This window comes from Myotis yumanensis, unplaced genomic scaffold (assembly GCF_028538775.1).
Source record: "Myotis yumanensis isolate MYYU_CA2020_CCGP unplaced genomic scaffold, mMyoYum1.0.hap1 SCAF_3, whole genome shotgun sequence".
Taxonomy (NCBI): domain Eukaryota; kingdom Metazoa; phylum Chordata; class Mammalia; order Chiroptera; family Vespertilionidae; genus Myotis; species Myotis yumanensis.
Genome location: NW_027223754.1, coordinates 34,159,136 through 34,174,162, shown reverse-complemented (window position 1 = coordinate 34,174,162; position 15,027 = coordinate 34,159,136). Strand labels below are relative to the sequence as shown.

Sequence of the window (15,027 nt, the reverse complement as noted above, 5' to 3'; positions counted from 1 at the left end):
TAGGGAGATAGAATAGGATTAACACAGAAGCCCAAGATTCCTTTCAGAAATGCTCTATGCACTTGGGGAATAGAAACACCGTGGCAGAAGGACACGTTCATGAGTGTGTGAATTTGATGGCACATTTCATAAACAGGCAGGATATTCAGTCTTGTATTACTTTCATTTAATGCTAGATTGCTGCTACTGCTTAATAAGATATTTTTCTAAAAGCCCCAAACAGGAGAGTTTGTTATAAAATAAATAAATGAATAAATAAAAACAGGGCCCCCCAAAAGACTTAGGCAATATCGGCCATAAGAAATACTTGGGGAAATTTTTTTCCTTTTTTGTGCATAGCACTTTACTGCCCCCTTTTGCACTTTAACATCAGGACAATTTTCTTTACAAACATATTCTGAAACCAGAGAGATAGTGCGGTGTAGCAACTGGGTGTCAGGTTTATACGGAATTAGGTTACCAGATCCCACTGCTTGGGATCCCACAAATAGTTAGGTTACCAGATCCCACAAATAATTACCTTAAAACTTCCAGTGAGTGTACCACTACCACCTCCGTGGCTTTAAACCTCCAAGAAACAAGGTGGTAACTGGAGGCTGTAATGGACATTTTCTGCTTTAATTCGAATGTGTATGTGTGCTGGAACAATTGTCTGTTTTCACAGGTGCCCCTTCTTTCACACTTTTCTGAAACAAATATTATCTGCAACATGAACCTGATGTATTCAAGGAAAAGAAAAGGGGCATAAAAGCAGGCTATACAATTTGGGACCATTAACGTGGTATAAATCCGAGAACTAAGAGGAGGGGTGTGCATTTCAGACTTCACACCAATGACAAGCAAAATCTTTTCAAGAAAGGGAAAGATGAGAAGCACAGGAATTCAAGTGCACTGTGAGCCTATAGGCCCGTAAACCAGTTTAGCAACTCTTCAAGGTGAGGCGCTACAGTACTTGTGCCTCTTCATCTGTGCATGTACTTGAAAAAAGCATTCAACTAGTCCACAGGAAAGTTTTACTTATAAAATTCTAATCTGCAATACATTCTTGGCCCAGTGACCTCCACTTGCATTTAACAGTCTGTGCGTGCTGATGTGTATACTTTTATTTAAACTTAATCCATTTCCCTCTGTCATTCTGCAATTACCATACAAGTCAAAATAAGATTAAATTTCACAGCCTACAATGCTGCACAATTGAATGAAAACTGACTCCTTCTGATGTTAATCTTGTCTTTTATTTGTGATATAATGCTCAAAACACTGGTGGCTAGAATAAATTTTATTTTTAAATCCTCAAAGGTAATATTCTCATAGCTTAAATTTTCTTGCAGGAAAATAACCCAAGTCATTACTTCACTTTTATCCACACCACGATTTTCACTGTCATAAAAATTTGCCATTCACGATAGGACAGCCTATCGCAAGCTGAGGTTAAAAAAGGTACCTTCATCTATGAGCCAAACTTTAAGTGTGTGATGCACAGATATCATTGTTTTCTTTTCACAGTTCACAGAGACCCGTGGCTCTAAAACACCCCCTCCTTCAAAACTTCCCGAAAAAGAAAATCATGCCATGAATGCTGCACTGACTGTCAGGTAAAGTCACACCGAGGAACTTGAATGCAATGCCTGGGATGCAACACTGCAGTGGGAAAACGAAGGAGAGAGTGAATCACTAAGGCCAACCTTTGTCATGCTGGCTTGACCACGCTGGCTCCATTATTGAAACAGGTGTTTCACAACCCTGAGAGGGCAAGAGACAGTACAAGCTTCTTTCCCAACTGTAAGCTGTTTGCACCTGCACGGTCTTGTTCCAAACCATGCTTTTAGCCAGAGTCTATAAAGGAAGGTGGAACTCGCGTTATTTATAGGTGAGGCCCCAGAAAGAAAAATGCCTTTCATAGAGAAAGAAATTTAAAGGGCATTTCCAGCCGGTTCTCTGTTGGTTTAGACAGAAGCGTGGAGATCTATGTGATCATCTACCCGAGTGGGAAAATCACAGGGATGAAAGGCACGCGTAAATCATTCCAGGGGTGGGTTGGCATGTTAAGAACTCAAAGGAATGGAATTAAGGCCTTAGCACATAGCCATATCACAGCCTAGAATTTGGGTGTATCTTTTTCTATCAACCCCTCCCATCCCTTTCATGCCCATCATCACTTTTTTATTTTTATTTTAAAGAATCTTGCCTATTTAGAAAAACAGTTCACCCATGTTTTATGGGTGAATGAAACTTTGGTGGGGCAAACGGCTCTGAAAGAAAGGGTGGGCACACCAGAGGCGGCCAGTGCCTGCTCTCCAAGCTGAAGTGTGCCTCTAGGACTCAGCCTGTTGCATTTACTCTTGGACCTCCGCCCCCTGTCCTCCCAGTGCCTGGTATAGAATGGGAGGCCAATAGGTGTCAGTGTAAATAAAGAATGAATACTTTAGTAAGTAAGGTTTAAGAAGAGACAAAAATTCTTTTCGTTTTCTCTTGATGTAAGATGAGATTTTTCTTGCCAGCCAAGCATAATAAGGCTAGCAACACAATTTATAAGGCTGTGCATAATCGCTTTATAGCCGCCTCCTGAATACTTCCTCCTTCCCGGCTCCAGAGCAGGGTCAGGGATAGGTGGGAGGTGGGCATGTGACAGGAGACATTTTCCTGCACCTTCTATAGCCTGGTGACAGCCCAGAGAGTGGGAAAGAGGGAAGAGAAGCCAGACAGGTTACACAACAGCCAGGTCTGCCCTGCTAATGTGCGAAAAGAATAAAACCAATCGGGTTACTACTGACTTCCCTAAAGATTACCCCAAAATTGTGTATCCTAGAAGCATGTGAATGATGTGCCATTGTAATCCTGTGGACAATATATTTCCTGCTCAGTCACCACAAGCGGCCTGGCATTACCTTGACCAAAAAACAAAACACCCCCAAAGTTAAATCCACTAAGGTATTCAGCTGCTCCTGAACTAAAAGGAAGGCAATCGGACAGGAGGAGATAAGAGGATGCCCTGGGGCTCTCTAAAAGAAATAAAGATCTGGTGATTTGGCCCTCCTGCTGGCTGCTCGTTCTATAGGTATAAGCAGATGATAAGTCCCAGGGAAATGCCATCCGGGGAGGCTCAATCCCGAGTCAAGAGAACCCCAGGCTCACCAATACTTGCCACCCGGCTTCCTGAAACAAACGGCTCAAAACTTGCCGAACATCAAAAGCCAGATGGGCTATACTGAATGAATCCACAGGCAAGACGCCAGAATCCCAGTTTGCTGTAGAAATAGGCCTGGACTTGATTTGAGTCTTCTCAGCTCTGACAAGCTGGAAGCTGGCACCGCTCCCAAAATCCAAAATAAAATGGCATTTAATTGTGACTAGACTCTAAAAAAGATGTCATACTATCTCCTTAGCTTGACACACACTCCGCATAGAACCAAATGCAACTCTCCTAGGAAATCTGACTTTTTCTCCCAGCAAACAAACAAGCAGATATTAAAGGAGTGATACCCACTAAGTGCCTTAATATTATACACTTTCATAACTAGTCCCCACTGGCCACAACCTTGTTATGTCAAAGACTTAAAGGATCAATTTAGAATCGCATGCCCACCAGAGAGAGAATATACGTCAAGATGGACAAGGAAAGAGTTGTACCCAAAACTTTCCTTTTATGTACCTTGTGTGTACTGCTTTGAGCAAACACATAATTTAGTACACAATTTCTATTTATTCCATGCCACAGCATAAGAAAGAGAGGCAGGGAAGTAGGAGAGGTTCTGGAACCGGAGTAATCAGGTTCAAGTGCACACTGTAGCACTTATTAGCTATAGGACTTTGGGCAAGATAATTAACCAATCTGTGCCTCAGTTTCCCCACTGGTACTATGGGAATCATAAAAGCACCACTCAGATGGTTACTATGACAGCTGAATGCATTGGTCAAGCAATTAGAACAGCAGCGGGCACATAGTAAGCTATATGCAACCCTGTTCAATAAAATATACTATGCCCACCAGGTAAGTAGGTTTCTAAATAAGAAATACCATTTTAATATTAAATGCTACACTGCCCTCCCTACAGGCTGAATGTGTTTTTATTCAACAACCCAATCTCTTACTGTACATGCAGTAAAACACACAAAGTGAATTCTGCACAGACCCTCCTCCCTCTCTGGTGAAGTTGAAGAAGTGGGGCCAGCGCTATGAATGTCACAACAAAGCATCAGGGGTAGAAAGCACAAAAGAGAGTATCCAATTTTGGTAGTAGAAGGGAAATTAAAGGTGCTTCATAGAACAGAAAAGTCTTAAAGAATGTTTAAAAGTCTGGCAGCTAAAAAGCCACAATGGAACATCAGAGCCTATAAAAGGTGCAAGTGCCACGTGAAAATTTTTATTAACATTTTACTTTCATTTATTCTGCGTTTGTATGTGAAAGGCAAATTGAACCAGAGCTAGGCCCACAGTAGATATTCAATTAATTTTAATTAACAATAGCTGACATCTATTGGCTCATTGTGGCAAGCACAAAGCTAAATAAGCTCTTTAAATCCTGACCACAACTTTATTACTCTTTTATTCAGTACTATTAGATAATTATTCCCATTTTAGAGACAGGACAACTGAGAGACACATAGGGGATACTGCTTCCAAAGTTTCACAGCTAAAAATGAACTAAACTGGGATTGGGCTCACACAGCCAGATTCCAAAAGCATGTACTCTGATCTCAACTAAAAGAGCACTTACCTGGTTGTCTTTGCTAAATCAAATTGCCTGACCTTTCCATGATCAACACAAGCCTTTTGAAATAGGATACTGCTAATTATCATATTAATAAGGTAGCTGAATAAGCATTGGGTTCACTCTCCCACACGGTCGATTTGTTTCGTTTGTGGGTTCTGTCTCTGAGTTATGCTCTGATAAAATAATGTAGGTGTTTGCAGATGTACACTTTATAGATACACAGCTCCCATAGCTGAAATGTTATTACTTTGAGTTGCTTATTGCAGACATCTACTGTGTATTTTGCTTTCAGATGCCGGCTTTCTCTCTAGACTCAGTTTCCCTTCCCCGGGGCTGCTTTTCTGGACACCCCTCCGGAATGAACACCACTGCCTTTCTCTGTGTCCCCAATGCACACAGTCCCAGGCACCACAGCACAAAATGCCTTTGCTCCCTCCAGGAGTCCCTCCACTCCCCTTAGGATGTAAATCTTTTGAGGGTAGAGATTGTTCTTTGTATTCTCAGAGTGTAGTAATAGACCTCACAGTTCATAAATACTTGTTGAATAAATCAAGGAATTATCCACCGTCAATGATCTAGATTCTAGATCATTTGGTCTGGCCCTGCTAAGGCCTTAGGGGTGAGTTAATGAAATGTTTGAGCAAATATAGCAGGCTAATTTTTAAGTTGATAATTTTGTATGGCCCTCGAATGATGTTATAAATACCCAAACGGCCCCTTGCTAGAAAAAAGGCTCCCTACCCCTGATCTAGATGATCCCTTATAGCCTCCAAGAGGCAAAAATGGGGGCACACAGCAGTGAGGCAGGGCCACAGATTTCTTCAGAGATCCTAAAACAGCCTTTCAGAGGACGATGACCTAATGTTGAATAGTTTTCCAAAAAGTTTGCTCAAAGGCAAAGGTTCTCAAGGTGTGGTCTCAGACCAGCATCAGCATCAACTGAGAGCTGGTTAGAAATGTAAGTTTCAAGTCCCATTCAGACCTCAGGAATCCGGAACTGGGGGGGGGGGCAGGGTGGCAGCAGTCCTGTTTTAACAAGCCCTCCAGAGATTCTGAAGCCTTAACGTTCTAGACTAGAGCCCTTGGTCTAAAGATAGAGCGCCAGTAGCAGGTGATATGTTAATACAAAGGAGGCAGCCATAAACATACATTTGGATTGTGTCTGTTCATTCAACCAATACTTACTGGATGTCAATGCTAGCCCATAGATAATGATGAAATTAAACCATTCTTGTCCCTGCCTTGTAGGGATGGGGAGGGTGGCAATAAAGGGGATTAAGACTTGCATGTGAATCATGACAGTGCAGCATAAACCGATCTTCCTATGCCCTGGGTATTTAACTAAATTGCTGTGGGATTACAGAGAAAACATTTAAAGAAATGATGTTTGATCTGCTACATCATAGAGAGAGGACACTCACCCAGGGGAAACTGTGAACTTTATGGGCAGGTTTTTATAATAAAGATCCATTTTCCCACAGACAAAGTGGGGTTTGGGAATATTTGTTTTTATCCAAGATGTACCCCAAATATAGTTCTGGCAGTTAACTGAAAACTGACATATTCTAATCTCTTCTGCAGGTTGATAAACATTCTAAGCTGGCCTTGAACATAATTAGCCCAGCCTCACTCACTATTATGGCAGTTCGTCTTCAGGGCAAACGTTTTCAGGCCAGATTCAGAAGCATTTCATCCGGTGGTGAAACCACGCCGGGCCTCAGATTCCCAGGCTGGAACACGAGAGGCTGAAGAGAAGCTGGAGGAGACATTTCAGACACCCTGGCCCTGTAGGTCAGAGAGTCTGAGATGCGTAGAGCTTAGTATCCTGCAGGGAGTGCAGGCTGTGGAGCTACAGTGGAATAAGCAGAAGGTAGGGAGTTGCACCCCCCTCACCCCAATGTACACCCCTACCAAACAAGCAGAAGCCCAGGACTGTCTATAGTCACGTGTTTTTGTCCAACACAAACACACACTGACACTCCGGTTTCAAAAAAGGTGGGTAGCCCTCGTACCTATTCTGGGGTGATAGAGGAGTAATCCATCCATAAAAATAACAGAGTAATGCCTCAGGTGCTATAGGTGCTGAACTGGCAAGTATTGGATGAATGACACAAGTATTGGCCTATAGTGAAAATCGGATGCAACCAAACTTAAATGGAGAAAATGAACTGAACTGTTTAATAGTTTCATACAGAAAGCATGCAGCCTCTCCAGCGCCTGCAAAGTTTTCAGAGCAAGGCAGAGCACCAGTGTTTCATTCCCAGTGTTCAGAATGTCTGCCCACTACTGGGTATAGTCAGCGCGTTTATCCATCCATGCTTTAGAGAAAGAAAATAGCGAACTATTAATACTTCACTACTGCCAAGTTTCTCTATGTTTTCTTTAGAGAGTTACTAAGGGCAGAAACAACTTGTTTTTCTTTAATGGAGCATTCTCCTACTATGTTATTTATTTGAAAACAGCAAGCATGCACTCATCTGTCACAAAATGCTGTGGACTAGAATTACATGTTTGAATTTATATGTGAAAAGGAAAATAAAGCGCCACTGCTGATTTGCTGCAGGAGCAACAGAAATAGGTTTACCTGGCATTCAGTGGGCACGGAAAACATTTCATAATTGATCACCTATTCTTTTTACTGGTGAGCCAGATTTGACCATTCTTACGTGTAACACTTCTGAAATATGTTCAGAGCAGGTAGAACAAACCTAGCCGTCGAATGATGGTTAGTTACTAAACAAGTGGCAGGGCTTTTTCCTGCATCATTTCTCTAATCACTTTAACCCTGGTCCTCATAGAAAGCTGGGGGCCAGGGCAATTCAGCTTCTTCTTTTGTCATCTGCCTGCCATAAATATGCACCAGTCTGCAACTGAAAAGCTGAAGGAGGCCGCAAGCTTGCTGGACATTTATCATGCTCTGTTCCCTGTTAACAAGCAAATACTTTAGCTGAATGGGCCATTAGCAATCATTGTCAAATGTAGAATGCAAGGTGCTTGGATGTGACCAGCTTGTAAATTAGGGGGTGTCCCTTCTGTGTGATGAATCCAGACAAGCGCAATGGATCTTTGGATATGGATTACTGAATTAAGTTAGAGAGGAAGGTAAAGCAGTAGGCCTTGGCTTTGGCAGGTCTATGTGCAATCATTTAAAAAAATGGTTTTACTAGTAATCTATGACAGGCACATAATAATGAACAGAAAAACAGGCAACAAATGCAATAAATCTACAGCCCAAGACAGATGGTCAAGTCAGCTGTCTGAGAATTAGGAATAAAATCAATGAAATGGGTCTGAAATAGAATATTTGGGATTAATGAAGATCTTCACAGATCTTCTACTCACAGAATGTGTTAGTCTAGAAAGGCCCCATGTAGCTGTAAGGAAAACAGCGCCGAATCCCCTTGAGCCAGCCACTCCATCAGGAAAGACACTGGGGGCGTTTGTAGCGTTCAGTATTGTCAATGTCTTAAGAGTTCAGACTCTCCTAAGGAACTGCTGAAACTTTTCTTCAACGCCAAAGAGGAGGCAATAAAGCAAATATTTCCTTTCTGGCTTGACCCAATTGCAGATGTCACTCTGCATGTAACCCAATCACGGCTTCAATGGCTTATTTTGTTTAATGACTAAAATGGAAAGTGTGGAAGGCAAACACAAAAGTACAGCTTATTTACAAGGTTGCTCGGTACAGGGGGCAATTAAGATACAACAGCATGACGATTTTGTTGTTATTGTATTTAACGTTAAAGCTGGGCAGAGCTAACATGTTTACAAGCCTTTTATTTACATGAAGGGTGCCTATCCCATTGGACTCAAAGGTTAAAACTCGAATTTATGAGTAAAATATCACCTAGAGAGAGCCCATCGGATTACTACTGACTGGAATGAAAACTAAATTCCCCCTTTTATATATATATATATAATTATTATATATATAATTTATTTATTTATTTATTTTTTCTAGGGTGGGAAGGACAAAACTCAGAGAAGAGCTCTCTGGCTAAGGGAGAGGGACAATACATAATGTTTACCTTTTCTTCTCCCGCTCTGCGCTTGATGGCTCAGGGTCTGGGAGAAGGCTGAAATCAAAAGGTCTCTGTTTTCTTTTGCGATAACTCCAGCCCTACCTCTCCCCTCTGGTCTCTGTTCCCTGCCAGCATGCCCCTGCCTGAAGCCCAAATAGATTAAGGCAGGGACCGCCAAGTGCAGTTAATCCTACAGAATGGCTGCCGCTGTTAGGCCAGGAGTTAAAAAGGAAAATCTTGCAGGCCTTCACAACTGCAGTGATCTGAAGTTTTAATCAGCCCCAATCTCAATCTCTCAAAAAGGCAGTCAATGAAATCTACCTTTGCCATATTATCTGCCACCAATGAGCAAGAACTGAGCAGCTTTTCTTTCCTGCTTTCACCGTCCCAGGCCACAAGTAGGGCTTTCATACTTTCTAATCCGAGTTTCCAAGTCTGTGTGGTTCTCACATAATAGGCAACAGCCTGGAGCAAGGGCCTCCGTTTCTACACCCTTTTCAGAGACGTGTCATTTCCAACATCAAGCTAATCTATATGTTGCCATGGCTTCACCCTTTATCTGCCTTTACATCTTATGAACTGCATGGATTTACCACATTATTTTTATCTGAAAGACAGAAAATGGTGGTTTTATTGCCATACAATCAGATTACTGCTGCTAGTTTCTCTATGCCTTTTTACCATACTTCAATCAAAGGGGATCAGTTTCTTTATACTCTGCCCTTGATTTACATTACATCTGTAAAGACCTAGTCTGGGTTGTAATCCCCTTATTAACTATGACCAGGGTTGATTTGCCTAAAAATAAAAGCAAATTGTGTCAGACCCTTTCACTTTGTTTTTGATTCGGAACTACAAAATGGATTACAAAAGAAATCTTCAGAGTTCACACGGCCAGTATAGTACTGAATTTAAAATGAGAATTAAACAAGTTAAACAGGGGAGCCATGTCAACGGTTTACATTTTCCATCATGGGAGAAGGGCTGAATTGCTGATGTCTTTGTATTATTTGGCTTGAGAGAGACAATGAAGCCACAGGAGTTTTTCCAAGCTGTTCGGAACACTGTCCCATTCGCTATCCTTCCTTCTTTGCTTTTCTTATATTCCTCTCCCAGCCCCATTCTAATTCCTCCCCTTAAAAAAAAAAAAAAAAAAAAAAAGGTGGGGGGGGGGCTCTTCCCTGAAAGACCTAATTCCTAACTAGAAGCTTATAGTTCTATGGGTTCTGCATATTTTAATCAAAATATTTTAAACAGTCGAACACTCCTATTTAAGGCTCTACTCCTCCACACAAAGGGTGAGCTCATAAGCAAATCTATGTAGATGTATGATAAGTGACCTGAAAAACAGGCTCTTTATGTCAGCAGCAAATGAAGGCAGCGATTAGGCAGGCAGGAGTACCATTTTCATCATTATTTCTTAAAGAAGAGCGCTTCCTTTTTTGTCCAATTTGCAATGGGAGAGTTTAAGAATAAAGTTTTCATAAAGTGCTAAAGGAATATCCCTCTTTAAGACTTTTTTTCTCTTCTGGTGAGGGTCTAGTCTTTCCCTCCCCCGCCACTCCCATTCCTATGACGCATCACTGCAGTCAGGTTGGGGTCTCACATCTTTTCCTCTTAGAACACACTGGGAAATGCTGCTCTAAAGTAGATGTTCAGAATCAGCCTCCTGGGAGCTACCTGGTGCATTTCAGTGGAAGGCAAGGTACAAAGATTTAGTTGCTCCATTTGAAGGAAATTATGGTGGTGATCCACCAACTAAAGGATTTATCTCAGTAAATTTACAGAGAAGAGGTTTTATGGTAATTAATTGAAATACACCCATTATTATTATTCTTCAGCTGACTCCATGTGGAGAAGCCATAACAATCTGTAGTTTTTTTTTATTTTATTTTTTTTATTTTTTAGCTGACCTGGGAAAGATGCCTAATTCACCTGTCCTCATCTTTCAGCCTAGGAGTCAGAAACATTTAGGGATGTTGAAGTCATTTGCATTTCTTTGCATCGGTTGGACAAGTGTCAACAGCTATGCTTTGTGGAAGATTTAGAACCAAGTGCTTAACAAATCATCTTAACCCCCAGCTCCCATTTCTGAGGCTGAAGCTGTAATTGCTGAGGTTAGAAAGTGCAGTCCCTAGACACCCGATTCCCAAATAAATTCTCTTCTCGTCTGAAAGAAGGCTACCAAGCATGTTGTGAGATATCGCTTTAGCTCTGTCTTTGTGCTCTCTCTGGCTCAGTTGTCCGGTGGAACGACGACAGTCCATTACCTACAGTTTATCATCCTGACAAAACGTGAGGAATGTGGATGTGAAAGCACTAACAATTCCACCCCTGGCGCTTTGTGCTTTTTTCTCTCTATATTAAAACCGACAAGATTAACCCAAACGCAAACTGTGGAGCATAGTTCAAGGGGCTATTCAATCAGTGCTGAATGTGCATTTGTTTATCTACAAAAATAAGAATTTCAGGCACAATGGAAGGCAGGCTGGCTTATATATGGTATTGAATGGGCTGTTTAAACAGCACTATCCATTGTAGTTTATTTTATCAATCTCTGACAGGTCTGTATTTATTCGGAGCCTGACTGTGATGGAGCCCATGTATTATAGGTTATCTGGATATTATCCGGCCATTCTTTTCTATCAAGTCAATCAAAATCAGGAATTTAGTATTATGTAAGGAAAAATGACATGGGAAAAGCAAAATGCTTTGTCAACTAACTAGCATGTGGTGCATAGGAAATAGCACCCCTGGACATAAGAAATTAATGCTCAACTGAAATTTGCAACAAAGTTGGTGTAATTCATTCTATAATACCATACCAAAACAGACCTGCTTCCTCTCAAGTGAAATCAATGTTTTTATTCTTTTTAAAAAGAGACAACACTATTTTATTTTGGCAAGAACATCATGTTTGGAAAAAATTGTCCTACTGAAATGTTAACTAGAAATGAATGAAAAAGCCAGGTTTTGCTATTCTCTCCCAAGGTTAACACACACACACACACACACACACACACGCACACACACACAAACTGCTTAAACAACCTAAATGTCTAGAACTAAACCAACTTTACTAGAGCACATGGATGCAATGCTAATAATCAAACAGGGCTAGTGTTTCAGTATCTAGAACTTCTTTCAATTACTGCATACACTTTCAGGGACGGGAGCAGCAGACAGTGTGATTCAAGTAGTTATGGAGACAGTGAATTTACAAAGGATTTTCTGGACTCTGCTTCCAAACAGCTGCTGCATGCTCCCTATGTCCACCACCTGCTAAAGAAGCTGACCCCCAGATGAAACAAATCTAATTACTGATGGTTGCTTCATTACAAATGAGTTGTTCCCCAGTTCATATGAACTGATGTGAAACTTCACTGCATTTGATTGCCTCCTTACACATCACACTGACCGACCAACTTTTCTCTGGAAATAAATATGCAACTTCCCCAAATAAAATGAACCCGTGACATGAGGGGTTTTTATTCATTCCTCCAGGAAGAAATCTTTCTGACCTTTCACGCTAGCATTGAGCCACATACTTTGTTAAGTAGACCTTTTCCAGGGACAAATTACCCAGTCCTCCCAGGCAAGCCATTATCATGAGAACTATGAAAGAAATTCTACTCTTGAGGACTGGAGCAATCAAGCCAGCAGCTACATCAGCAGTGCAAGGAGGCGGGCTTCTTTCTCTAAAATGCAGGCCTCCAGTAGGTCTCTGAATCTGTGACCACAGCTAGGAAAAACAGACTAATGCTAACAATCATCAGGACTGTGAGTAAATAGCAGTCACCCCCACACACATTAGGAAAAGAACTATTAATGTCTACCTTACATTGAAATAATTATTGCTCTACGTTTTTTTTTCCAAGTAGGTATTTCTAATGCTCCTCCCAGATACACACAAACTAGTAGCTAATAATGCAAAGATATATATATATATATGGAGAGGGAGAGAGAGGAGAGGGAGAGAAAGAGAGAGAGAGAGCTGAACGCTGGAGGGGTTAATGGGGATTTCTTTAAACTAGATTTAAGTACAAATATTAAATCCCGATGAGGATGGGGGGGGATCAACCCCCAAAGATTGTACATCAGTGAAAGTGCACAGCGGAGCGGCGCAGGCAGCCTGGGGAAGAGGTAAGGTCTGGCGCCGAGCATTGCGCATGGAAGAGTGACCTCTGTAGGCACAAAGCGAGCACTGGCTGGCCTCATCCGGGCTCCCCGCCCGCAGGGCTGGAGGACACCCGCTGCTGTGAGCAGGTCTGAGCCCGGCGCTTTCTGGCACCACCTGGTGCCTCACCCTTCCGTATCGGCGTAAAGATGTTACTGCCGCTAATTTCTCAGCAAATACGGTATCTTCTATAAAGGAACAACAACAAAAAGACGCCCATATAAGATGAGGCTACAGGGAAGGGGGTTGCATTAACTTTTAGATGTGAGCAGTGTTGTGAAGTGCCGGCCAGCATCGCGCATGAATGTGTTTGATCTGATTCAGTGCTGTGATGTTCCTCGCCCTTGTCTTTGGGAATTTCTGGGTTAGCGTGTTGGTGAATTTGAAGTTGACCACTTTTAAAGGAGTGGATATGATTCTTTAATTAAGATGTGAGTTCTAAATCAATCCCCCATCCCTTTACTCCTAAATCCACGGCCAACTTGCTCAACTTCAATTAGGCCATTGATTTTGCTTCTGATCTCAAACGCTAACTCCAGGAAACAGCCAATGCCTCCATCGTTTTCCCGAGGCTGAAATTCCATGGTTCTGTAAAATGTTTGGCTAAGATTCAGAATGCATCCCGAGAATGAGGTAATATGCAAGACTGAGTGCACAGACGAGTAGTTGGGAGATATTTAGCGATGGATCGCCTTTTCTAAATTCTAAACGTACTCCGGTAGCTCACACTGAAAGTTAATCTCCACGAGGCCTGGCTTTCTCCTGGCTGCACCGTTTGGTAACAGCAAGTCGGTTCTAAGGACCCCATTCCAGCCCAGGCTCCCCAGGCGTGAAGGCTTCAGCTAGGTCGGCTGGGCAGGGCCTTAAGCTTTTAGAGCGAACGTCCTTAAAATCTAGTCAGCTATCGGACCGCACTGAGTCCATGGCCACTGGTTTAGAACAGAAGAGAGAGGCCGGCGTGCAGGGATCTCCAGGAAAACCCTAAGGCCCCTCTATGGGACGCGGAGCAGTGAGCTCGCCCCTGGAGTTCTCCCGCGGAGCTGGCGAGCTCTCCCTGCGCTCTCGGGCAGGCGGCGCGCCTCCGAGGCGCTCAGGCTCCGGGGCGCTACGGGCGGCCCGGGGACCACCGGCTCCCTTCTCCGGGGTGCGCCCCACTGCCAGGGGCCCGCCCGCGGGCCCGCACCGCGCTCGGGCGCTCGTCGGGGGCGCGGCGTCCCCGCCTCTCTCCAGAGCTCGCCAGCCCCTGTGCGCCTGCCAGCCCTGTCTGTGGCCCTGTTCTCCAACCTCGAAAAGAAGGGGTCCAATTGCCATCGGACACCTTTGCGGACGTGGCACAGAGCCGCCAGGAGCTTTGTAACCCCCTGGAGCTCCATGGGGAAGGAAGGCGGGGAGGGAGCATCTGAGCGCTGGCGCTCGGATTAGAAAGCCGAGCGAGGAGACTCTACCCAGTGTAATGTGGCATGGATGGGAGACGGGAATCGGGGGGCTAAGGGTGGGGGGCGGGGGGAGACCGAGGGTCCAGAAATAGGCTCTGAGGCTCCGCGGCCCGACCTTTCTCTCGTACGGACCGCGCGGCGCGGCAGACCCCGGGTGGCGAGGGTGATCGCGGACGCCACTTACTTGGAGTTCGAGGAATTCCAATAGATGGGCTCTAAAACTATCGATCTGGAAATCGCACTTCTGCATAAAACCATCAAAACTCCCCAGCAGTACTTCCACACGGAGTCCCTCCTCGCGGCCATGGCCAAGCCGCTCCCAGCTCCGCGCACTCGGGACCGCGGAGGTGTGGGGTGCGGGCCGGAAGCCCTAATTCTCCAGGCAGAAAAGGGGAGACGGCAGGCAGATCTGGGGCGCGCTGAGCTGCTCCAGCGGTCACCGACGCCAGGAGCGCTCCCCTGGGGGCCCTCACGGCGAGAGGCTGGAGCGCACACGCGGGGCGCGGCGGCGCGGCGGGCTCGGGGCTCCGGGTCGCCCCGCCGGACCCAGCTCGAACCGCCGGCTCCCGTGCGACTCCAGGGTGTCGGGCGCGGGACGGCAGGGAGGGCGCGCGGCCGGGACACAAAGGCGGAGAGACGACGGGGCGCGGGTGGCGGGCACTGCGTCCCGAGCGGGG

At 44.2% G+C, this 15,027-nt stretch overlaps 1 protein-coding gene across 1 annotated transcript in view; it reads right to left on the bottom strand.

Annotated features, from left to right (window-relative positions):
• EFNB2 (ephrin B2) overlaps positions 1 to 15,027 on the bottom strand; it is a 45,478-nt gene extending 30,451 nt beyond the window's left edge. The window contains exon 1 of the mRNA XM_070408616.1: positions 14,535 to 15,027. Coding sequence (XP_070264717.1) covers positions 14,535 to 14,656 — 122 coding nt within the window. The 5' untranslated portion in view covers positions 14,657 to 15,027. The remainder of the gene's footprint in view (positions 1 to 14,534) is intronic.